Genomic DNA, 26295 nt, shown 5'->3' on the forward strand with positions numbered 1-26295 from the left:
CGCTCCATTACTGGGATCGTTTGGTCTACCTGGAGCAGAACATTGGTCAGCCATTGGTGAACTTTCCACCCAGCGTTATCAAACTGCAGCCAATGTAAATAAATTTCCTTATTCCACTTAACACTAGTCAATGCTTCCACCTCTCCTACTCAGATTAACTATTTGAGATCACTGACTTCAGCCACCCATTTAAAATTATCTCTCTGCGGTTCAGAGTTGCCCATTCATCTGTGAGTGTAACACACTGGCATTCCTGCACAGGGAATGTGCATTTCCCAATACCTAGAGGCTCCATGACTTTACCACCTGGAGCCACTGCCCGCTGGCTCGTTGTATTTCAATGCCTCTGTGGAGATCAGCTTTTTATTTTGGGGGGTCGGTGGGGTGGGTGGTGGTGAAGAATGAAAGGACTTGCATTTAAGCAGCTGCTTTCGTAACCTGTGTATATATCAAAGCTCAGATGTTGTAAATTTGCTAATTATATGCAAAGTACTTTCTCTGGGAGTACGGTCAGGACTGGCATTTGAGACTGGGTGTGGAGGTTGGTGAGAATATTGGAAACCACTTCCCAGTTTCTAAAAATTGCAAGTTGGCATCGTCTCTGACTTATCAGTGTTATGCGAAGATTGGCGTCAGTCAGATGGAATCCCAATACAATTGACATCACACAAAACCCGAAGTTGTTCTATTGACTCTGTGACTGAGTCGGATCTTGCTGATGCACAGCCACAGCATTTTGTCAATCAAAGGAGGTGTTTTTAATTTTCTCCTGCTGGCTATAACTCAACCTAAGATCTGAGAAGCTGAGCTGCAACTGCCCCTTATCTTGTACATTGCACCGTCACCTGGTGCAGGGGATGAGAGCTGGGGGATATTCAGTGTAAAGGTTAATGTTTCCTTATGATATGTAAGGAGGCCATTCAGCCCCTTCAGTCAATGCCACTCTCAGCAATTAATCCCACCATCCCACTTGCATCCTTAAAAACTATTCTCCCACACATGCCCATAAAAAGCACTTTTTGTTTTATAGTGGGGTAATTTACAGTGGCCCGTTAACCTACCAGTCAGTACGGTTTTGGGGATGTGGGAGGAAATTGGAATGCCCGGGGGAATATCCACGCGGTCACGGAGAACATTGCAAACTCCACACGGGTGGCATTGGAAGTCAGAATTGAAGCTGGGTTGCTGGAGCTGAGGCAACAGTACCACCTAGTTGTCAATGAATGGAGAGAGATCTTCACATTGATTCATTGGAGCATGGAAAGCATTGTAGAAACAGTTGTTGAGGCAAAGGTCATTGCATCTTTTAGGAGCGCGTTGACAACAGACAGACATGCAACTCTGGAATGAGCAAAGGTGTGGGATGACTTTTAGGTTTCTCCAGCAAGAACCATTTGTTCCCTCTTTCTGTCATATAAATTATAGGTAAACATATTAAACAGGGAAAGGGAGCAATTTCTTGAGACTTCTACAGTTTACTATTGATTGTTGTTTTTTTTAACCAGAGTAGAAAATCTCAGTAAGCAACATATTGTAAGAATGTGCAGAGAGAGGAAACGGTTCAAAGGAAGTTTTTTTTCTATTTTGAGATTGTATTAGGACTGATCTCTGGGTAATGTGAAATTCTGTGTTTCAGTGCTGTGCTGTCACCTTTGTGGAGAAGTTGAACGGGCCCTCTCTCAGTCTCTCCCATGAGGAATTTGAGCAATACATGCAAGGTCACAAACTGCCGGCCAGAAAGATTCAGAACTCCCCCCTCCTCCACACTGCAGACCCTGGGATCCAGCAGATGCACAAGGACCTCCAGCTGCTGCTCTCTCAGGTCTGGGAGAGGCAGGACCGCATCATTAGTGAGGTGAAGAAATTGGAGCAAGAGGTTCTGGAATGGAAACGCTCTGTTCAGGAGGAGGTTGAGGAGAGCATTGGAAAATTTCCTCTGCGTAACACTTTGAATCCAGAATGAGGTACTTGAGAGCTGCAGATGAGGTCTGTGACCATTTCACTATTTATAAAGATTCAGACTTTGCACAGTAATTGTCATTAGATTGCACAAAAAGGTACATTTTAATAAGACTTGAAATGCATAATAAAATAAATAAATGTTTCATTACATCTAACTTCCTATTCAATGGTTTAGTACCTGGATATGAAATTTATATTACCAGTAAACCTCAGTAACATTAACAGAAGGCCCAAGGTTAGGTTAGCGCTCCAGCAAGTTCTGCTGGATTTCTACTGCACTAGAGAGACCATCATGTGGCATTGAAGGGCCTTCTGGTCTGTTTTGTAGAGGAGAACCGTGATTCATATCCAGTCAGAGAACCCAGAAGTAAAGGAATGAAAGCTTTGGGGGGGAGAATTTTTAAAATGATTAAATCATTAGAGTGGACAGGAAACTGAAGATTGAAAAGTTTTATTTAAATGTCCTGATCAGGGATGTGTCTGAAGTTTGATACTAGTAAGCTGTTCAACAGAAGCACCAGAGAGCACTAGTTCTTCCAAATGCATGTTGTGTCCTGTATTTGAACTCTGGGCAGCTATATGTAGGAAGATTTATAATTGAAGAGATTGAAACAGGAGTAGACCATTCAGCCCCACTCTGTCACTCAGTGAGATTGTAGCCAATCTTTTACCTCAGTACCACTCTCCTCCACCAACCCCATATCCCTGCTATCTAAAGATTTATTGATCCATCATGAATATAGTTGGCAGCTGAGCCCCCACAGCCCTTGGATAGAGAATTCCAAGATCCGTTACACTCTGGGCGAAGAGACTTCTTATCTCAGTCCTGAATGGGCAACTCTTATTCTGAGATTGTCTCCCCTGTCTTAAATACCTCGGCCAGGACAAACACCATCTCTGCATCCACTCTGTGAAGTCATAAACAAAAAATTTGTATTTTTCAATTAAATTCATTCTTCTAAACTTGCACGTGGCCAGTCCTCTCCTCGAGAGAAACTCATTGTCCCAGAAATCGATCTTGTTAAAGTGCTTGCTGCACTCCCACGATTGAAAATACATTGTCTCGTATTTTCAGATTGCCTTCACAGCACTGAGGGAAGCCACTTGGACCATTTGAGTCTGTGCCAGCTCTTGGATCACACCAATTAGTCCTGTTTTCCACTGCCCACCACCCCCCAAAAAAAACTTCCTGCAACCTATTTTCTGTCATGTACCCATCAATTATCCCAATTCTCCTGCCACCAGTCCACACTGGGGGGTCATTTGCATTGTCAATTAACCTATGAGCACATCTTTAGGATATGGAGGAACCCAGAGCACTGGGGTAGGTGGAGGGGGGATCCCCCACAGTCAAAGGGAGAACACGCAAACTCCACATAGACATCACCTGAGGTCAGGATTGAGCCTGGGTCCCTGATGCTGTGAGAGAGCACCATTACTTTTGTAAAGTAGTGAGACCAAATACAACAATTTTCCAGATGTGGCCTCAAGAGAGGCCTGTATAACTAGAACGAAATGTTTCAACTCTTGTACTCTTGCAATGAAGGCCAACAATCTGTCACTGTGATTGAGACTGTACCTGCACATCAACTTTCAGTAAATTGTTTACAGTGACCCATAGGTCGCTCCGAACACCAACATTTTCACTCTTTCACCATTTAAAACTTTTCAATTACCTTGTCCATTTAATCAGTGGGGAACTGTTCTGGATTCTGTGGCATTTTGGAAGATGGTAACCAGTGCATCCATCATCACCAGAACCACCCCCTTCAAAATCTTAGTGTGCATGTCATCAGATTTATCACCATTCCGTCCCAGTAGTTCAAAAAAAAAATCTTCAATACTAATCAGGTGGAGGAACTTGAACCCAGGTTTATCAGAGCTTCAGCAGGTGTTTGTTCAACAGTGCATCCATGGGGCTGAGCTATCTGGATATTCTGTTTTAGGATCTGTCCGGACAGAGGATGGTGCCTGTCGGACAGATGGGAAGAAATAGGTAGATAATGCAGGGGTCTCCTGAATAGAATTTTCCCTCTTGGATCCAGCTTTGTAAGTTCTTTTGGGGGTAAAGCCAAAACCAAGTCTACAGCACAAAATAAGTTGCTGGAGGAACTTAGTGGGTCAGGCAGCATCTGTGGAGGGAAGTGGACAGTCGACGTTTTGGGTCGAGACCCTGCAAGGTGAAGGGTGTTGACAGTCCATTTTCCTTCACAGGTGCTGCCTGATCCACTGCGTTCCTTCAGCAGTTTGGTTTTTGCTCCTGATTCCAGCATCTGCAGTCTCTTGTGTCTCCAAGTCTGTAGCACTATGGGTGCACAGGTATGTGGAGTTGAAGGGGAGATCAGAAAAGCAATAGTGAAAGGAGGAAGGCTGTAGATGTGAATCCAAAATGATATGTTTGCCCTACTGATGCCCAGGTCATTGGAAGGGGGCAAACTGCCAGAGGTTGTGGTCAATATCAGTATAAAAATTCAGACAGAATTAGAAATAGGCTCCTGTAGAGGCAGATTTGGGAGAGTTAGGAATTTTTAAAAAGCAAGCTCTAAAAAGTTGCTGCCCTCTTAACTATAAGTGCATAGATGATAGTTTGGATGGATTTGTGATTCGAAGAGATGATGTAAAAGGGAGCCACGTAGATCTCTAGGGAATTGTGACTTTTTTTTTGAGGAAGATGGATTGTTGCAGGCTGATCCTCGAGACCAAAATTATTGGGAACATTGAGCACTGAGGATGGTTAAAAGTACCTCAACAGGTTAAAAATCTAAACAGATCTGAAATGCAGAGAATTATTGAGTTTGTAAGGAGAAACTAAAGGAGTATACACTTCAATGCAAGACATCAACTGAATGAAGCAGAAGTGCTCAGGGCACAGATAGAAATGTGGAGTCTGGTATATACCGAAACAGAGTAGCTTGGAGGAGGCAGGAATTGACAGATCATTGTTTTTGGTCACAGGAATCTCAGATAAGTGTAAGGATAAAAACTGAGTGGAAGGTGGTTTATATTATTGGCTAAGAATCAAGTGGTGCCATAACAAGGGGTGATGCACTAAATCAGGCCATATACATTGGAGTGATTTTTTTTCCCACATAAGCAGTGATTGCACCTCCCCCCCCCCCTTTTTTTTAAATGGAGACCCAAGTCGAGGAGGTAGAAAAACAAAAATATTGAGAAATTTCTGAAATGGACATAGGTGACAAATCAGTGTCTTAATTTTTCACTGCTGTGATATCAACTGGAAAAAAATCATTGTAGGAAGTGTAGTACATGTTGAGTTATTAAAATGTTTGACATAACCTCAGGAATGAAGCTAGGAAGTAGAAAGGTTAAGGTCAGGGGTTATAATTGGGCTAGATTTAACAGTGAAGCGCACAATTCTGGAGAGAGCGCTCAAATAAGGAAAGGTTGATTTTACTGAATTTGTAATTGAGCCAAAGGGGGACTATGTGACCATGTCAAAGCAGAGAAGAAAGCAGGAAAACCCAGAGTTGGTTTAGAAATACGTGAAGAACAAGGGCAGGGCTTTATTAGAGATCAAAGTAGGTCCTTTGATATGAAAACTGTGTCATTAACTGCATATGTTGCTTATCTAATATTTCTTAATTTCAAAGCTGGTTGTAGGAGGTTATTGCCAGATTCAGATGAAATGTAGCCTAGAAAATATAGAGGACACAGCAGAGGCCCTGACCACTCCTCAATTCTCTGCAGATATTGATGTACTGCTGGAAAATTATACCATTGTATATAAAGCAAAAGATCATCCTCGATTAATTTGTGTCTTTGTAAATGATTTGCTATCACCAATAATTTGTCCACTACCAAAGTTGCTCATTTATAGGATGTGGATGCCACTAGCAAGACCACCATATGTTGCCCATTCCTTACTCCCCCTGTGGAAGTGAGCCCTCCTTTTTTGAACTGTTGGGGCCTATAATTATTCAGGTTTCTTTTTAAAAACTTGACTGGAAAAAGGTTTATAAGCTGGAAGCTTTTGTTTTTCTGATGACAGCAAAACAGAATACCAGAGCTAATAAAATCTGTTCACAATGTGGTCTCCTCTACAATGGAGAAGCCAAATTGCACATTGGGTGTTCACACTGCAGAACAGCTCCAGTTGGTCTACCAGGGTGACTCTGAACTTCCAGATGCCAGTCACCTTAATTCTCCATTTCATTCTGACCTCTGGTGTCTGATGCCCAAAGTAAGATTGAGGAATGGCACTTCATCTTCTATTTGGGCACAATGCTATTCTCTGGGCTCTGTTGAATTCAATGATTTCAGGTAATGATGTTTCAGTCCTTTTGTCTCTAACTGCTGGAATTTAAAGTAATTGTTACCTCAAACTTTGGGCTCCACCCTATCATAGACCTTCCCTCTTTTCTCTCAGCCTCCTTTTTCTTAACTTAAAACTTGTTTTCTCACATTTCAGTTCTGAAATGAGGGCATTGACTTTGACTGTTCCTCTCTGTGTAGTTTGTTTTTGCTCCAGATACCATGGCCAATTGATTGTTTCTCAACTTAACACTCTGCAATCTGAGTACCAGGATGACAACCTTGATACAGTTGTTAACTTTTTCCCTCTGTGGTCAGCCTAATTAGAATGGGATACTAATCATCAAAATCAAATGGGTAGTTAATGTATCTTTAATTTGGCTGTTTTAGAATGAGATTCTTGCATCAGTGCTCCAAGGTCTATGTACTAAGGCCATTTAGTGGTTCTACTATACAAGACAAATTAGAGGGAAATGAAAGATTAGGTGGGGTCTGGTGTTGACCACACTTTATATTTAAGAATTTCAAAGTAGTATTAGAACCCTTTTATCTGTGAAGCTCCAATCTATATTAAACCAGTTCCAGCAGGACCACTGGTCACTTTATTTGCACTAAAATAAGTTTTCTCATTTTCAGTGCCTGCATATTCATACTACCATGGGCTGGGAATTGAATATTCTCACATTTTGCCTTGGATTGTTTCCACCCATCTACAAAATGGAGGGTCAGATGCAGGATTAGGTCAAAATCAAATTTTATTAATTACAATTCAAATTTTCTAACTGGTCAGATTAATCCCAGCATGTGAATCTAAAGGGGAAGCTGTTTAATGAAGTGTCTTCAACTGGTGAACTATGAACATTCTTTCTCAAACTATTTTGTAGATTTATTCCTGACATCTTTGCAAGCAAATTTTTAAATTTCTACTCCATGTTGTATGAATAATCTTTATTAAAGGCATTGTGTTTAATCTGCTTGTGCAGCATTGGCTACAGCTTTTGGGCTTCCTTTGCACAGGAAGGTGAATCTTCCTCAGACTTCTGTGATGATGAGACGAAGGGTGAGAGCAAGTTCCTACACTGGCTCCTTTCTGACATTGGGATACAATCACATCAAGATAAGCTAAGCTGTGACCTCTGAGACTATAACCTTCAAATGTTGTACACTTAATGCTCATATTTCCTGGATTAGAGTTTAAAAGATCTGAAGGTGTTCCAGAGAATAATATTGAAACATCTGATTCAGTAGGGTGTTGATCAAAGTAAAGGACTTTGACTATTGTTATACGGTAAAAGAATGCAGGTTCAGAACTGGTTTGACAGTGAGCTAGCTGTTTAAGAAGGAAAGATTAGACCTGAACCACTTTTGTAATCGTTCAAATGTTTTAGATTCTTCCCAAGCAAAGAAATTATTCATCTCATTGTGGTTGAAAGTTCTTGATAAATGCTAGATCATATCTACCTAAACAATGTTATTTGCAAGTCAGTGTCTCAGCTGGGACTTGCAACATACCAGTTACATCAGCATTCAGCTCAAATATAATACACCCTGCATCTGTAAAGGTCAGTCACCAATAATGAATGTGCTGCTGTGTTGGCAGTAAATGGCACCATGCCAAACCATCAGAACTTTTGTAAGAGAGGTGGAAAGGCAAACACTGATGACTGCAGGTGGGTCTTAAATCTAGAAATTTAAAAAGTAAATGGTAAATGTATCCACACAAGACAGACTGGAAAAAATGGTACAGTTGTATTTTTAATAAATATAATACAAAATTACAGGCCCATTGAACAAGGTGTAAAACTTTAAAGCTAAAACCTCAAAATGAAGTAACAATTTTCTAAAACACTGCTTACATTTAGTCCACTTTGCAGCAGTGTAACCAGAGACCTTTTCAATACACTTTGTAACAGGTGTATGGTGGGGAGGAGTGGGGTGGGGTAGTTCAGTCCACTTTTGTAATTAGTTCCTCAATGTAGGCATCAAGCTCATCATCCGTGCTAATTTCAATATCCTGTTAAAGCAAACAAAGTATAACATATTTATTAATGTCCTATTGCAGCCACTGGAAGCAGCCCCATTTTAAGCCACCTGGTCCTAAAATCTGGATTCTCCTTCCATTTTCCCTCTGCCCCAGTCAATCATATTATCCTTATAAAACAATTCTGAAAATTCAGTTTTAACCAAACTTTTGACATATCTTTTTCTGATTACACTGTTACATAAATGCCAGTTGCCGATTCTCTATCCAGTGTTTCCACATCACTTCATGCAGGAGTTAGGTTTACTGTGAATCTTTCTCCATTCATTCATTCCCCCATGTGCTTCAACTTGTACTTTAGTAGAGTAACTCCACTTGGGAACCGTCAGCTAGTTTTCTGATCTGAATGATACTTTTATTAAAAATGAGTTAATTTGTGACTCTACTGCAGGTTTCATTCAATAGAGATTTGGAATATTAATTCAACTTGAATTTAAAACCATTTCCTAAGAACAGTGGTGATTTATTTCTTGCTGACAATCACCTTTTAGTCTTTCCACAACCCTGAACATTCACTCATTGAGCCAGCAGAGTTACCTCTTGTACTTTCCGCAGCAGCTCCACGATGTTATTCCTCAGTTTGCAGAGCTTTTCCTGTGCATCCGTCAGCTCTGCATCATTTTGTTGCAACTTTTTCTCTGTTGTTCGGACACGCTCTTCAGCACGGGTCTGGTAGGCAGTGCAGAGGTTCTTCAGACCCTCTTCATACTGTTCGAAGTAATCTTTCTGTATTTGCAAATAAAAGGAGACATTTTTCAGGCTAGCAATTATAGGAAAGCAACTTTAATAAATCTGGGACTTTACCTATTCACACTCTTCTCTATGGATGGGTGATGTGGTTTGGTGTTTGTAATGTACGTAAATGATGTGGATGTAGGAGGCATGATCAGTAAGCTCACAGATGACATGAAGATTGGTGGAGCTGTGGGTAGGAGGAGGGTAAATCTTAGACTACAGAGTGACACTGACATGTTGGTGAAATGGTCTGATAAATGGCAGATGAAGTTCAATCCAGAAAAATGTGAGGTGATGCACTTTGGGAGCACTAATGAGGCTAGGACATACACAAATGGTTGGGTCTTGAAGAGCATTTGAATAGAAGAACCTTGGAGTATAAGTTCAGAGATCCTTGAAGGTGGCAGCACAATACAGATAATGTGGTTAGGAAGGCACATGGGACACTGGTCTTCATTAGTTGGGGCACTGAATATAAAAGCAAGGAGGTTATGCTCCAACTTTATAAAACTTTGCATGGGCCTCAACTGGAGTACTGCACATAGCTCTGGGCACCACACTATAGGAAGGATGTGATAGCACTAGAGAGGGTGCAGAGAAGATTCACAAGGATATTGCCTGGGATGGAGTGTTTCACTTATGAGAGACTGGAGAAGCTAAGTCTCTTCTCCCTGGAGCAGAGGGGATATGACTGACACCTAGGACATGCTGACCAGAACTGCTCAGTGTACTGGGTGTGTTCTAATAAGAGTTTTGTACAACTGGAGAACGACTTCTATTCTGCCTTTCATTATAGACTTAGAGTTAAAGCCTGAATTTTATTTGTACTTTCAATAATTTTCTGCACTTTCCTTTGAGCTGATTGTTTATAAATTTAGTCTCAACCAAAGTTGTGCATGAAAATATATGCTTAAATCTTAGAATCTAAGCCAGAGTCAATAGTGCTACGAACACAGACAAGATAATTCCTGTGCAAATCCAACCAGTCTGCACAGCACAGCCAAGGAGGCATGGAAGCAACTCTTTTCTATCTACCAACTCCCAGGTTATACAGAAAAACATAGCACATTTGCATTGTAGATACAGAAGTCCATATTAAAGGAAGTACTTTGCACATTGAGCTAAACCTTACCAGAGGAAATGAAGCAAGTTCTTCCGGCGTCATTGAACTTAGCTCCTCCTTTGTTATCCTGTAATTTGGTGGCAGAAAATACCGCAAAGTATTTCTGAATAGGAGGAATGGGAAAATGATTAAATTGTGTTGACATATTGACTCTTACAAATAAAATGAGAGTAGATTACACTCAAGGGAATTAAGTCACAGCAATGGCATTCTCTATGTTGGGCACCTTTTTGCAAACTGGAAACAAATTAGCTGCACATAATTAACTCATTGGAGACTGTCAATAAATGCACTAATGACCCACAGTGGTCCTAGGTTGATGCAGCAGTGAAGTACATAACAAGAAAGGAAATAAAAAGGAAACTGATTGTTCCAACAATTGCTCATTACCATGTGAGCTATGCTGGAAAAGCACAAGTGAGGATCAAACATTGACAGGATCTCCCCAGGATACAGCATGCTGTTGTTTCTCAATATCTGGAATTGGATATTGAATAACAACACCGGGAGCCTCCAGCACCTAATGTATCCCAATATAAACCACTGCCTAAGATGAGTGAATATTGAAAAGCAAATTGTTCCCTATTCCTGAGGGAAAAAAAAATTGGACAACCACGGCACAATTTATCACAATGATCTCATGTTTAAATATCAGCACATTCTTTGTGGCTATGCTTGCACATCTTCCTTGATTTTTGAGTCGGAAGGTTAAATGGGGTAAAGGTTCACTCCTTCACCTGAAGCTGAGCACTAGTGCTTCTACAGTCTCTTTGCTGGTGGTTGGTTGTGTAGTGTCTGGTTCCATTCTGGTGCTGTCTGAAGTTGATCCTGTTTCCACAGATATGTCTTCCTCTCCACCCAGTGTATCAGGTGTCTGGTATTCAGGAGATGGTGGCTTCATCAGCCTCACATCCATACATCCCTTCTCAACCCTGCGGGAAAACAAAACTCCGGTCAACTAAATCAACTTTTGATCACATGACATATTGATAGAAATGACAGCTGGACAGAGAAAATGGTGGAAGCACTCATCAGGCAGCATCTGTGGAAAGAGAAACAGTTAGTGCTTCAGGCCAAAGAGCCTTGAACAGAACTAGGAAAGATAAGATAAAGAAAGATTTATTAGTCACATGTACATCGAAACACACAGTGAATGCACCATGGCGTAGAGTATTCTGGGGTCAGCCCGCAATTGTCGCCACGCTTCCAGCGCCAACATAGCATGCCCACAACTTCCTAACCTGTACGTCTTTGGAATGTGGGAGGAAACCCATGCAGTCACAGAGAGAAAGTACAAACTCCTTACAGACAGTGGCCGGAATTGAACCTGAGTCGCTGGTGCTGTAATAGCCTTACGCTAACCACTACACAGATTAGTTCTAAGTAGAGTATGGGTGAGGAAAGCAGGTACCTGACAAAGGACAAGGCCCCTGTGGCTGTAGTGGTAAGGTGTTAATGAAGCTACCTGGTTGATTGTTAATAATAGTTAGTGCGAAAACACAAAAGAAAATGTTTGGAGAAACAAGAGACTGCAGATGCTGGAATCTAGAACAAAAAACAAACTGCTAGAAGAACTCAACCATTCCTTTCCCTCCAATGATGCTACTGTAGGTCGAGTAATATTTGTGGAGGCAAAGGGATGGTTGATATATCTGGATAAGACCCCGCATCAGGAACCAAAACATACACCATTCCTTTGGCTCTACAGATGCCCTTGACCTGCTGAGTTCTTCCAGCACTTTTTTTTTGCTACAAAGGAAAATGTAAGCGCTGCAAAGTACAGAACTGTAGGAAATACCTAGCCGGTCACAGTTTGCTAGTGGACAGAGAAAAACCTCAATAGCTTTCTTTGGCTGATTTCACAACAGCTAGACAGTATTAAAAGAAAATCAAAAAGCTGGTTCTACTGATTTCCATCTAGTCAGGACCAAAATGGGATGTTACCGTGTGCTCGAAAGTAAACTTAGCAAAACAGAAGGAGTAGAACCATTCAGGATGATGATGACAGTGGCATGCATGCAAATAAAAGTGGAGAAACAAACTGAAGGAGATGCACACAATGTGGGTAAACAACCTAAAGTGACAGAGTTGGATTGCGAGTTTTTAATGCTTCTAAACTAATTATACTCTGCGTATTAAATCTCTCAATTTACAAAAGAGGCTATTGACTGATTGACATTCACTGTTATTTCTCTATAGCCCAATGGTAAAATATTCATCCAATTCTCTTTCTTCCTACCAAAACACACCATGCTCAGATTTTGCTGTAAATTTTCTTTGACATCTAACTGGTACATCAGTACATGTTCCCCTTGATGTCTGATATCACCCTGCAAATTATGAAATGAATCTCTTCATATCTAATGAAAGTAAAAATAAACTGCAGATGCTAGAAATCTCAAATAGACACAAAATGCTGCAAACACTCAGCAGGTCAGACAGCATCTGTGGAAAGAGAAACAGAGTTAATGTTTCAGGTCCAAGTTCAGGCCATTGATATTCAAAATAACAGTATGTGGATTACCCAATACATTCTTGGAACACCACTGTATTCTACTTCAACAGCAGCCAATCAACACAACTTTATACTCTATGTACCTTTGCAAGTTTTGTATGCATGTGGCCACTGTGCCTTTAGACCTATGGGCTTTACTTAATCTTAAATTTACATAACAATTAAGTAACATTGAAGGAGAAAGTTTTACATTTAATGTGGGTTTTGGTGAAGCAATGCTTAGATGCAAAGTAATGGATCAAAACAGAATTCTATAACCTGGAAAACATTACATTTTATTTGTCACATTTATAAATCACATGTATATTTCAGGTTACAGACATACTTTAGGATTAATAGAGAGGTGTTTTGCACTGTAGAGCAGGGAGTGAAGAGCTTAAAAAAAAGCACTATTTTCTCACCAACGGTCTCTAGGTGTAGTTGCAGTTGGAACATAGTCAAACTTGACCTTCCACCGCACTGACTGTTTGCTTGCTGCGACAGCAGTGACTCGTCCTGTGTGCCATTCTTTATTCACCTTCACTTCCACCAAAAGTCCTCGATCTGTACACAGGAAGGACACGATGTTTAAGTAACAGAACGTGGATTACCCAATACATTGATGGAAAGATATTTAAAACTACACACAACACTAGAGAAAATTGAACATTTTAAAATCATTTCAAGCTCCCAGTATGACGTCCCATTTCCTGCAATGCCCAGATTGTTAAATTTACTAGATGTGAATCATAAAAATTAACAGCCAGAGAAGAGTTTATTTGGTCCACTGAGTCCACGTTGGCAAAAAAAAACAGAACTATGTTGCATGAATCAGAATGGTAGTCAACTCTTTCTGGAGTGTTCAAGGACATTTCAACACACCAGGCAATGTTCTCGAGCAAAAATCGCAAAACCTGATTCTCACCTTTCAAGGTGTCAGCCTGCTCCTCCTCATCCACCTCTCCTCCACTATCTGAAATCTGTAACAAAACACACCGAGACTCATTCAGGAAATGCAAACCTTTGGTTATAAATTTAGAAAAAGAACAATAATCTTCTGTATCTGTTTAAACAGGATTCTGCATTATATTGATTCTAGAAGAAACAAAGTGGGGGGGGGGGGGGAGATGGTGGTTAAGAGGCATTAAAAGGGACACTTTTTTTTAGAGAAGCTTTGAAAAAGAAACCTTCATGTTTAAGTGGAAAAGGAGTTTAAAAGAAAATCCCTTAAATTTCATGGTGATTGGGGCTTTTAATGTGAAGGAGAGGAACAGTTTAGATAAAAATGTCTTGCCCATTTCTCACTTTCCTCCTCAAGGTTACCCAAGACTGTTATTCAGATCTGACAACTGCTCTCAAATGCCTTTTTAAACTTCTTAAAGTTTTAGGTCAACTTAAAGAGAAGGGGCAAAAAACACAACCACTGCTAAACACTGTGGGAAAGTGTGCAAATGCATGCACAGAGGGGGTCTGGAGAGGGGAGAAAGTGGCAATTGCCTCTATGCAATGTCTATGTGTGTAGGAGCAAAACTAATTATTCCCTGTACTGTGGGTCTCAAGTCCCATCAAGTGATCCAGTACATTGTGATCTGAGCTTCAAAACAGTTCCACTGATGGCTAGCAGGGGTAAGATTAAATAAAGCAGGAAGGAGCCAGGTTCCAACCCTACAGGTAATAGCTGGTCCAGAATGGTAGAGAAAATCATTTGGTGTTGTCCAGCATTATATACTTCTGCTGAAATGCACGTGGAGACTTGAGGACAGTACTAGTTTCAGCTGACAAGATGATCATTCTTTAGGCTCATCTGGGTATGCACCAAGGCACCATGATCACAGAAGTCAGCATCTTTAGGAAGGTATGTTTAAAATAACAAAAAAAAAAGCCAGAGATTGGGGACAAATCACCAGATCATCTTCAAGTGATAGTGAATAACAAACAGCAAAGGGAGGGAGGGATATGGGGGGACTCTATAAAAAGGGAGGTTAATAATGGGCTCCATATATAGTAGAAGTTTATGTTTGTTCTGTTACCTCCACAACATCCGTCATGTCTTTTTTCAAGCGCTTTGATTCAGAAACTTTGGGGACTGTCTTTGTCTTCCTTTCTTCTTCCTCGTCCTCCTCCTCACTACTTTCTATTACTGTATTCCTTTTCCTTGTTCCTGCAGACTGTGGGAAAGAAAAACACTTTCTAAAAATTTCCTGGTATCAGACCTAGAGTGAGATGCAGGGAAGCAAGCCATTGAGCCTGCACAGACTGTCAAGCACCATTTATAATCTCTGCTCATCCTGTTTTATTCCTCCCACACCTCCATCCAATCTCCCCCAGATTCTACCACTCAATTAAACACCACAGGGGCAATTTACAGTGACCAATTAACTGCGTGTCTTTGGGAGATGGGAGGAAATCAGACCATGTGGTCACAAGGAGAACTTGCAAACTCCACATGGATAGCAACAGAGGCTGCTTTAGCTCTGAGGCAACAGTTCTACTAGCTGCACCACTGTGCTGCTTTCTAGAAGCAATAAAAAAATATCTCCTGGCAACAATCAATGATTTAGTTTAGGAGCAGGTTTTGTTTTGCAAATAGTGAAGGTTTTGAGGGGAGTTCTGAACAAAGTTATGAGACTATAAAAGTTCCCTGGTTTCTTTCTTCCTCTTTTTTAAGTCTCATTATTCAACACACAGAGTAAATAACTGTGCAAACACCTGCTAGGAGGACTGGGGTGGCCAAATTACCTCTGGGGCCTCCTCCCATCGCATTACCCTCCCTTTTTTTTGAAAGAGGAAACACCTTGCCTTTCTGCTAGGTACCAATAATATAAAATCACCAAGTCAAGAACTACTGTCAACTGCAAACAATACATTTGATATTCAGTTAAGTGGTTTTATGTTAGTTCAGAGGACCTTCTTCACACTTCAAAGTTTGATACGAACAACCTACCTTAGGAGCCAAGTACAGGATCTAGAGTAAAACCATCCAGATCCACGTGCAATACCAGACAAACAGGCAGTACCAACTTTATTCTGAGAGCAATTTAAAAGAGAGGTACAATATTTAAAATCTCAGCGTGCATGTTTTACCACAACAGAGACCAGGGGAATGTCCAGTCATTAGTGAACATCTGTGGACCACACTATGTTCTGAAATGAGTGCCAAATGTGAAGCAGACAAATTAGTCATTTTGGTGATAACAATTATATACTACTGAAGCTGCTTCTCCTGCCTTTAAAGATCCATTTTACATAAAGTTATTTAAAATACCTGAACTGTCCTACTCAGTGTCTCCTTTTTGTGTCCCAAGGTCTTCGTTCCTTTCACCTGTTGACTCTTTGTGTTTACAGAGACGGGAGAAACATTCCGCACAGAGGTAGACGGCTGTGCTCCATTCCTGGGAGATACAGCAGTCTGTTTTGCAGAAGCTGTCAGTCGTTGCTGGGATCTTCCCGCGTTGGTTACTGCTTTCTTAACAGTAACATTGGTGTGAGTGGCCACAGCTTTGTTTGCAGATCTAGATGCAGAACCCTTTCGCAGTAAGGCTTGGGACTTTGTGGAAGGTGGGTGGCTTGGGGCATTTTTGATGATATCAGCCAGTGGCGGTGATCGTGGACGTTGGCTACTTGAAGCTCGACCCTACAGAGAAGTTAAAGTCACACCTTACCAAAACACAAATCCAAAGCTCAGGTTTATTTAGTGACTCAAAATATTCTCCCTTCTTGCCTCAGAGGCATATGAAGATGAGCATGAAAATCAATAAAGTTTTGTTCAACCTTCATTGGTTTGCGAATTCCTTTCTTTCAAAATGTGAAGAGATAGAATGAAGACCTGCTCTCAACCTCTCTTGGGAAATCTCAATCCACTCACAAAATTGTTATTCTAATTCTGAGTGGATATCCAAAATACCAGCAGAGGCCTATCTAGTCCTGAGGTAATGGTTTGATCCAAAACCCCACCCCGCACAGATGCTGCTCAACCTGCTGAGTTCCTCCAACAGATTCTAGCATCTGCAGGCTCTGTGTGTCAACTACCTGGTCCATGTCAGCATTCTTCCAGAACCCCGTCAGTTCAGTTCACTTTCTCCTTTACACTATTACCAGTAACCACCAACCTACCTTTTTGCATTACTCACCTCCACCGACGGACGGCGGCTGACCTCCAGTGGAAGTTTCTTTAAATCAGCCTGGGAGCGAATAGGCATGTTTCTCTGGGAACAGGTAAAAATCAAAAATAAAACTTCTTTTAAAATAAAAGAACAAAGAACATTTAACATAGCTGAAGACAAACATTATTGGTACTGGTATTGGTTTATTATTGTCACTTGTACTGAGGTACAGTGAAAAACTTGTCTTGCGTGCCGATCGTACAGGTCAATTCATTACAGTGCAGTTACATTGAGCTAGCACAGAGTGCATTGAGGATTAAATGTTCTCCAATTTTCTTTTGCAAGCAGAAATATTTTAATTCTCCGCAAGCACATTACATGTGCAGATGATGAGCAAAACTATCATAAAGCTTGTGTGTAGATGTCACTACACTGCAGGAATGCCAAGAAAATTTTAGCAACGGGACTAGATAAACTGGTGTTATTTACTTTGAAACAAAGGCTGCTGAGGGAAGACTTAGTTGAGGTGCATAAAATTAAAAGCTGATGGGCAGCACAGTGGTGCAACTGGGAGACTGCTGCCTCACAGCTCCAGTGACTTGGGTTTTAAACCTGATCTCTGGTGCTGTGTTGAGTTCAGAAGTTCTCCCTGTGACTGCATGGGTTTCCCCTGGGTCCTCTGTTTCCTCCCATGTCCCAAAGACAAGTTGACTGGTAGTTTAATTGGTCACTGTAAGTAGCCCCTAGTCTGCAGGCGAGCTGTAGAATCTGAGGAGAGCTGATAGGATGTGGAGAGAATTTTACAGGGAAAAATAGTAGAGGAATGGGATTGCTCTGTGCGCCCGCATAGACTTGATGGGCCGAAACGGCCTCCTTCAACATCAAAGGAAAAATGTCACATTTAGATTGATCAATGAAAAATGGCCCATTTCCCTCAGCACAAGGGTCAAAAACCCATGAGCATAGATTCAAAGCACATTATCAACACTTGCTATGGGTACCCAGGGGAGGGAATTTAAATTCTTTACAATGATCGAGTCTGGGCATTTGACTTTCTCCCAATTCATATTTTTGGACTTTGCATCCCCAACACTTCCATAAGTGACCTTCACTTACTAATTCAGAGTACTTTTAAATGTGTTTACATCCAAATTAGTTAGCAGCATGGTAGTAGAGGGATTACAGTGACAAGGAAAAGCCTTTTCACCCAAAGGTTATAACTGGGATGATTGAGGCAGAAAAACTCAGCACATTTAAACAGTACTTGGAGAGCCATAACTTGCAGGGCTGCAGAACTTGTGCTAGAAGGTGGGGTTAGACTGGGTAGCACTCTTTCAACCAGCATAGACATAATGGGCAAGTGACTGCCTCCTATTCTATAATTTTTATGATTTTTGCCTAAGATGTAACATGATGTTTACTAAGTTTTTCATGATACACAAGGGACAGGATACAGTGAAAATAAGCACTTCTCAATTTGATAGTTATTAAAGATTCTGTTTTGTCTCAATTTGGTGTTCAACTGACAGAGCAATCCATTCAATTCAAAAAGAAATAGCTCTTGGGATTTACTTGTGCATGCAATTGGCAATTATTTAGACATGTACGAGACCAGGCCACACTTTTTAAGGTATCCAATCTTGCTTGGCAGAGGGGGAATAAGCAGGGGTTTTGGTAGGATGGGAAAAGAGAAAAAAAGAGAAAAAATGCCAAGACGATTTTAAATAAAACATTTTTATTAAGGCTAGGGTTCCTGTAGCTGGTGTTGAGATGACATACCCGGGAGCAGCCGCAGCAGGGGATATCAGCAACATGACACAAACTACAATTCAAAAATGTTATGTGTGTAGATTTAAGATAGGATTCCAAGAGAAAAAGAACACAGCTATTCCAAAAGGACAAAACACAACTTTTCACTTGATGAACAAACAGTAACAAAACAAATACACATTATCAAATTATTTCAAAGAATGGAGGCAAATTATTGGGATTTATTTTTTTTTAAACTTCAAAATGGGGATTTGGATGTTAGTGCCTTCACATCAGGCAGCCACTGAGAGCATTAAAACTGCAAAGGCTTCATTTGTGTAGCACTTATGACTTCTGCATCCCAAGCAACTTCTCATCAAATGAACTCCAAAACTTCTGAAGTGGCAGCAAACCAGTGTTTAGCATTGGCATCCATCTACAGCATTTGGTAACAAACTGATAATCTATTTCTTGAGAATGTTATACAGAAAAAAAATTATTTGTCAGGGGATAAGTCCCCAACTGCTCTCCAAAGCGGCAACATCTTTCACGTGTAATGTTTCATCTGAAATACAGCATCTCTCAGTACTGATTCTTTCTGCTGAAATCTTTCTACTGCTGTCTCTGGAGTGGAGCTTGACCTCATAGCCTGACTGCCCCACACTGGTACAGTAAGGCAGATGCAAATTAAAGCTCTTGTTCTGTCCAAAGACATTTGTCTTAACCTCAGAAGACTACCTCCATGCCAATGAGGTATTGCCCACCCCCCACCCCACATATAACTATCTCAGCACTGTTTAACTGAACGACTCTATTAATTAGTGCCAAATTATGGACTTTCTTGGCTATTCATGCCCTATCTAAACTGATTTTACATAAAAACTTTTATAGCTAGCAGACAGAGGAGACATTCACTCTATCAGTCTCCCTTCAAGAGGCCAGATTTCTGCTGGAAAATACAAGAGCATGGATGTTAGAACCACCAGATAGCTAAGAATATGGCAATGCAACATATTACCTCGCAAATCGCAGCCATTTGGGGAGGTACTGAGGAACATTAGCCGAAGTACAAGAAAGCAAGTGAAAGGTGCTAAAATACTACAAGTACATATTCAAGAATGATGGAGGTCTCTGAGGACAAGAAACCAATCAAGAGAATTCAGAGCACTGATAAGACTTTCAAACACATGAAACAAGTTTCACTCACAAACTTAGATACAAGAAATTCTGCAGATGCTGGAATCTGGAGCAATACACAAAAAGTACTGGAAGAACTCAGCAGGTCAGGGTCTCGGCCTGAAATGTCAACTGTTTATTTCCCTTCATGGATGCTGCCTGACCTGAGTTCCTCCAGCACTTTTGTGTATCACTCACAAACTTAAACATTAAAAATGTTTAATGCCCCCTATATGTCTCACCCTTACCTTCAATGCTTCCAGTTTCTTTTGCTGTGCCCGTATTTTCTCCTCATGCGATTTCATGTCTTTTCGCAGTGTGCCTATCGGTACATTTTGCTTCTGCTCTGGAGCATCACATCTGAAAAAAAACAAAGCAAGTATACATTGGCAGACCAGAGCTGTGCTCTAATGTAATACTGTAAATTAAACCATTCTTTGTGCATTCTCAATACCATTTCAAATAGATTTTGGCCTTGAAATGTCTGATCCAGTGAACAGTCACTTCTCCACTGCTGTATATTAAATCACATGCTCCTCTAACAATAGGTGTGCAATGCTGGAAAGTTATCAATTACCTCATCGCAGTCTTCTTTGCTCTCTGAATAGAGTTTTATCTTCCACAGACCTTAGGATAGTTGCATCATCCAGCCAGGTTAGATGTAAAAGAGAGATTCCCAACACTACCCTAACAATGTCAGGCATAGCAGGGTCAGACATAATGCAGACTTTTACCTCAGTCGTGTGTTTTGCATTTACTGTACGTACCGATTCTGGATATGGTCAGGGCTGATGGAACACGTCCAACTGTCTGGATATTCCTTACCAACATCATCCACTCGGTAAGGAAGGGTCCGCCATTTTAAACACTGATCTAGAAAGCAGATCCAAAATGATTAGGCTGCAGAAAATCTTCCATTTTAGAAAGAATTGTTTGGTATCAATTTTGATAGTTTCATTTTAGCTTGCCAGTTTTCCACCCCCCCCTCAGCGTGGCAGTCTTTTAATCAACTCCCTTCACCCTTTTCCTTTATAATTCTTCTTGAGCTACTTTCCATCAAATCAGGGCACTGACTCGTCGGGGTGCTAGTAGTTCAGCTACGTCAACCATTAAGTTTACATTTGAAATCTTAGAAGGTGAGCAACACTAACCAGAAGCACACAGACCGCTTCTTCTTCAGGGTGCTTTGCAGAAGCTGAGACTTAATAATGCCTGTCTCTCTTGGTCAAGAAATAAAACCTCTACAAATAAACTTGTCAAGATATTTTTTTTTAAGGGAGAAGGGCTTCAAACAAGCTCTTCTCTCTGCTAGACATACCTGCTTTGAGGATTTTAGTTAGTTGTTTAGTCAAGGAAGCAATAGTGTTACATTTGTCCTCCCCACTTCCGGTGATAAAGAAATGACAATGAACAAAAATCTACAGACTGATACAGCACTTCACTGTCTTTCAATATATCTTAACATAGAACAATACAGGCCCTTTGGCCCACGATACTGTGCCGACATTTTATCCTGCTCTAAGATCTATCTAACCCTTCCCTCCCACATAGCCCTCCATTTTTCTATTATTCATGTGCCTATCTAAGAGTCTCTTAAATGTCCCTAATGTATCTGCCCCCACAACCTCTGCCAGCAGTGCGTTCCACACACCCACCACTCTCTCTGTAAAAAACTTACCTCTGACATTCCTCCAAATCACCTTAAAATTATGCCCCCTTGTGTTAGCCATTTTCACCCTGGGAAAAAGTCTCTGACTGTCCACTTGATCTATGCCTCTTATCATCTTGTACACCTCTATCATGTCACCTCTCATCCTCCTCTCCGAAGAGAAAAGCCTTAGCTCGCTCAACCTATCCTCATAAGACATGCTCCCCAATCCAGGCAGCATCCTGATAAATCTCCTCTGTATCCTCTCTAAAGCTTCCACATCCTTCCTATAATGAGGCAATCAGAACTGAACACAATACTCTAAGTGTGGTCTTACCAGAGTTCTATAGAGCTGCAACATTACCTCGCAGCTCTTGAACTCCATACCCTGACTAATGAAGGCCAACACACCATATGCCTTCCTAACAACCCTATCAACCTGCGAGGCAATCCTGAAGGATCTATGGACGTGGACCCCAAGATCCCTCTGTTCCTCCACACTGCTGTCCTGCAATTAACTTTGTATTCTGCCTTCAAATTTGATCTTCCAAAGTGAGATCAACAGTGATATATATTTCATTGGTTACCCAGAACAATTCCTGGATAACATACTCCAATTCTTGAGGTTCTAGGCAAACATCCCAACCGCCTGCTGCCAGGTATGCCAATGAATCAGGAAGTATGCTTGCAGTACTGAGAACAGCACACATATTCAGCAATCTTCCTCAATAGATGAGGAAACTTGCAATGTCACTTTAGTGCTTTGGGGCCAACTGTTACCTGCCAATATGTGAAATCATTCCAATGGCTTTGCTTACATCTAGATTCATTTATATCAGAATACCGGGGAGATAAAGTAGATGCTAAGAAATAAGTTACACATGAATTACTCTTTAATGTGGGGGGAAAAAAACTAGGAAATTGACATTGACCTAAAGTTTAATATAGACAGGAAAGGTATTTTTCCAATTTAAAAAATATAAAAAAAGTTTAAGAGAATGGTAAACTTGCACAGATTTTATAGAACGTTATATCATAAGATCACATGGCCAAACAAGACTAGGACGGTGTTTATGTTCATGTTTTTTTCTGCTATATTTCATGTTACCCAATCACTATATCTTTCCATTCCTTTCTTTCACAGGTACTTACCTGTTTTTTTTCCTCAAATGGAAATGCGAAACTCTCTCAACCGTTCTACATTCTCACAACCGAATGAAGAGGAAACCCTTATTGGATTTATTAGTTGGTCTTATTTTCAGTCTAGTTGGAGTCTGCCCTATCAACCAAACTGCATATTTTTTTTCTACTCTTTCTCAGGTCACTGCTCAGCTTTTCTAGAAAAAGAACCTCAACAACTTCAGTGGTTATTTCCAGTAGCTGCTGCCCTCCCAGTTCTAGCATCATTAGAGTAAACTTTTCGGCATTCTCTCTAAAGCTTCAAAATCCTTCTTGTAATATGGAGGCCTGAATTCTATAAATTATTCAAAGTGACTGTGACCAGGTAATATTCAACATAACCTCTGCCTTTGAATTTCATATCTCCTCAGTTGTTTGAGTTGGTTGCGACTTTATTAACTTGTGCCACCACATGTAATGATTTGTAAACCTCCACCTTTATTTTTCAAGGAGTAGATGATCTCCTAACTTCTCCTATTAACGTGCACTATTTCACACTTGACTACACTGAAATAAATTATCCAATTACCCAGCTATTCTTCAAGTCTACTTATATCTGCCGTCTTCTTCAATATTAACTACATTTGCCAAAATGGATAGACTGTCTCAATTAACTATGAAGTAGGAGAAAATAAATAGCTTACAGTCAGCACAGGATACAAAGTGACCTAGAGAAATGAAAGCTAAGGAACCATGAAGTCAGTCACTACAGACAATGAAGTTCAAGTTTAGATATATCAAACACCAGAGCCACGTATAAAGATCTAACTTAAAGGAAATGAGACAAAAGGACTAAAGAAATTGATTGGTAGAGAATCATTAACTAAGTTGTGTGATAAAATCAAATATAAGAAACAGGCTGAGACAACAGTAATTGCATGATTAATAAATGTTACAATTAGACCAGTTCACGTTTATCTTTTCAAACATTAATTATGCTATTTTAAATACTTATAATATAGACTTTTTTTTTTAAGTGTCAGGAGTGTTACAAGAACTACAAGCTTCCACTGCTTGTTTGTTCACGTTTTAAGCTTGGTACACTGAACACAGAATCGTGCAGGTGGTACAGGCAAGCAAGGACAGACAGAAAAAATAATACAATGAAGACAATTCTCTCCATTTGTTTTGGGGAAAAGTTTAAAAATGCATCAGCAATTAAGCAGCTATAGCTTTCAAGACTGAGAAAGTTTTAGGAATTCTGAAATGGATACATTTAACATTTTCAGTCTCAGGCAGAACAGGTGACAAAAGAGGACAATGCGTATCCACCAAGTCTTTAGATCACATTAGATCTAAAGGGGAGAGATTAAGGGCATTCACTCGACATTAGAAAAATGAGAACTCAATGAAACATACAAAATTGTTACAGAGACAATGTTTTTCCTGGCTGGTGATGTCTAGAACTAGCAGTTTCAAACTAAGGGGTTGACCATAAGGGATAGAGATAAGATGATTATTTTTCCACCAAAAAGATAGTACGTCTTTGGAATTCTCTATCAAAGAGAGCTGTGGAGGGTCACTTGTGAGTATATTCAAGACAGATGAATAAGTTTGCTAGATATCGAATCTGGGAATATGGGGTTGGTGCCCTGACAATGGCACTTACGTACAAAATCAATCGTGATCTCATTGATTTGAGAGAACGGGCACAAAGAGGTGAATGGTTTACTCCTCACGATCGAATGGGTTAGAAGATATTTGTTTTTAGTTGGCAGTTCCACAGCATACTACAGGCTATCTGCTGCTCAATCCAAAGCTCATTCCACATTTCATGCCTGCATGATGAAATGCAGAAGTCGAAAGGGAGCTGAACAGTGAGCATATGACCTCTCTCCCACTGCTGGACTCATCAATTCCAGTGGCAGAGCACAGACAAACTGGACAGAAGGGTTGCATGCACTTTACATCTGGACCCTCTGCCTAACCCAGAAGAGTGACCCTATTCATTTCAATAGGTTCAATGACCCCAACTGCTATTAAGTAGCTTACTTATTTTATTGCCTTTAATTAATTTTTGAAACTTTAAGGTACTTTTTGACAAATTTATTCTTAAAAAAAAATTTCAGAATTATTTAAATCTATTTGATACATTTTTAACCATCTCAGCCTACGATGCATTTAAAAACTGTTGAACCGTCCTAGACATCGGCAAGCTGTCAAAAGCCTACCAGGGAGGGGAGGGGAGGGGTTTGCAAAAGCCGAGTAGCCACTTACAGTCACCTCAACTTTGCAGCCAGCTTCCTGATTGTTTAATGAGTAAGTGCTTAAAAATGAGATATTCAAATTGGAAAATTCTAAATTGCAGTTCAAGGACATTGCCAGCAAGCTTGTTCAAGAAGTCTCGGTACCCTAGCATTTTTTTGTTTCTGTAGGGGGTGGTGAACATGGAATACAGTGAGAGAAAAAGAAAATAAGTCTGCTTTTAGCAGGAATTCTACTGGAAGCTCACAGGGATACCAGGCAAGGATAAGAGCAGGCTTCAGGCAATTAGCCAGCTGATGCTCACTATCTAATCTCACATAGGTGAAAGGTGGCTTGAAACCAGAGAAAGCAACCCATCAATAAGGCAGGAATAAAGAAAGAAAGCTGGGAAGCAAAGTAGCATATGAACAAAATAATGGGGATAAAAATCCGTGCAAGTATTCCATATACAATCAGATAAGTAAACAAGAGCCACAATTTCAGCATCTATCACTTGAATTAACTTCAGCATTTATTGTTTAAATTAATTTTCAGAGAGCAGTAGGATGTACTCTGATCTTTTGATTTATAGCTAACCTAATTCGTACTTGTTTGTGGAACTTACCAACTTTATGCACAGAAAGCATTGTGGGTGAGACGTACCGCACTGAATGGTGGTTGGAATCTCCATCGCACGCCGCCTCTTGTATAAAGTTTCATCAGAAGGTGGCTGATTCCAGTTGGCCGACAGATAGCCAAATTCATCCCAGAATTTCACTATCCCCTTCTGTGCTGTAGGCCAGGAGAATTATTTTGTTAACTTTGTAAGAGGCCATACTGTTTAAAAAAAAACAGCTGTACTGCAATTAATCTTGCAATATGAAAACAAAGTCTGCTGGATAACTGTGATTCGGACAAAAACAGCTTCCAAGTGTTGATGGAAGTACTAAATCAGCTTCTAAGACCCAGCTAGAACTAGGTCTAGAACAGCAGAGATTGAAGCAATAAACAGATCACCTGGACACCCTAATGAAAATCACAACAAAGCAAAAGGAATATAAAAAATAAAATGATGGAAACAGGCAATATCAAAGACAGAGGTTAGTGTTTCATTTGGGTTAGTCTAAATTAGCAGGTGGCACCAAACAGGGAGCATGGACTAAACTGGGACAAAATAAAAGGATTATCTGACTCCTTGTGCCCTAAATCTAGTGGGACTAGTACAGTTAGACCTGTGCTCCGAAGCTAAAATGTTATGTTTATTACTATTCTGTTTTGGCCTCTGTAACACACAAAATAAACGGTTCATTGAGATCCCAAAAAGCTTGCATGAAAGGGATAGTTTGAACAATATGGAAGAACTGGTTTGATTGACCTATAGATAATGAACAAGCTGCCCTGATACCCTCAAGGGATCTTCCCAACTCTACAGGGAAAAAACAACAAACACACAAAAGAAAATCCCTGGTGAAAATCAGTTTCAGAAGCACCTGGATCCTACTTAATGGTAACCCAACAAATCACAATGCAGTTCCAGCTCCCAACCCAAACTGAGCCTTTCATGTTTGCATCTCACTTCAGTCAATAATCAAAAGGGAAGAAGTAAATCTATGGAGAAAGGAAGCACTT

At 40.4% G+C, this 26295-nt stretch overlaps 2 protein-coding genes across 7 annotated transcripts in view; one reads left to right on the top strand and one right to left on the bottom strand.

Annotated features, from left to right (window-relative positions):
• LOC127579269 (rab5 GDP/GTP exchange factor-like) overlaps positions 1-16106 on the top strand; it is a 31197-nt gene extending 15091 nt beyond the window's left edge. For 4 of the 6 annotated variants that reach the window (XM_052031936.1, XM_052031935.1, XM_052031937.1 and 1 more), the window contains exon 9: positions 1637-7214. In XM_052031936.1, the coding sequence (XP_051887896.1) occupies positions 1637-1963 (327 nt within the window). In that variant the 3' untranslated portion in view covers positions 1964-7214. Of the gene's footprint in view, positions 1-1636; positions 7215-15972 lie in introns of those variants that run through there. The other 2 variants (XM_052031933.1, XM_052031934.1) reach the window with 2 other exon arrangements.
• Positions 7658-26295, bottom strand: part of morc2 (MORC family CW-type zinc finger 2) — a 63111-nt gene continuing 44473 nt past the window's right edge. Inside the window, exons 15-26 of the mRNA XM_052031930.1 lie at positions 25330-25458; positions 20423-20528; positions 19904-20015; positions 16758-16832; positions 15893-16261; positions 14658-14795; positions 13553-13607; positions 13050-13191; positions 10871-11065; positions 10143-10236; positions 8813-9001; positions 7658-8248 (exon numbers count right to left, since the gene is read on the bottom strand). Of these exons, the coding sequence (XP_051887890.1) occupies positions 8180-8248; positions 8813-9001; positions 10143-10236; positions 10871-11065; positions 13050-13191; positions 13553-13607; positions 14658-14795; positions 15893-16261; positions 16758-16832; positions 19904-20015; positions 20423-20528; positions 25330-25458 (1673 nt within the window). The 3' untranslated portion in view covers positions 7658-8179. The remainder of the gene's footprint in view (positions 8249-8812; positions 9002-10142; positions 10237-10870; positions 11066-13049; positions 13192-13552; positions 13608-14657; positions 14796-15892; positions 16262-16757; positions 16833-19903; positions 20016-20422; positions 20529-25329; positions 25459-26295) is intronic.

Source organism: Pristis pectinata, chromosome 17 (genome assembly GCF_009764475.1).
Source record: "Pristis pectinata isolate sPriPec2 chromosome 17, sPriPec2.1.pri, whole genome shotgun sequence".
Lineage (NCBI taxonomy): Eukaryota > Metazoa > Chordata > Chondrichthyes > Rhinopristiformes > Pristidae > Pristis > Pristis pectinata.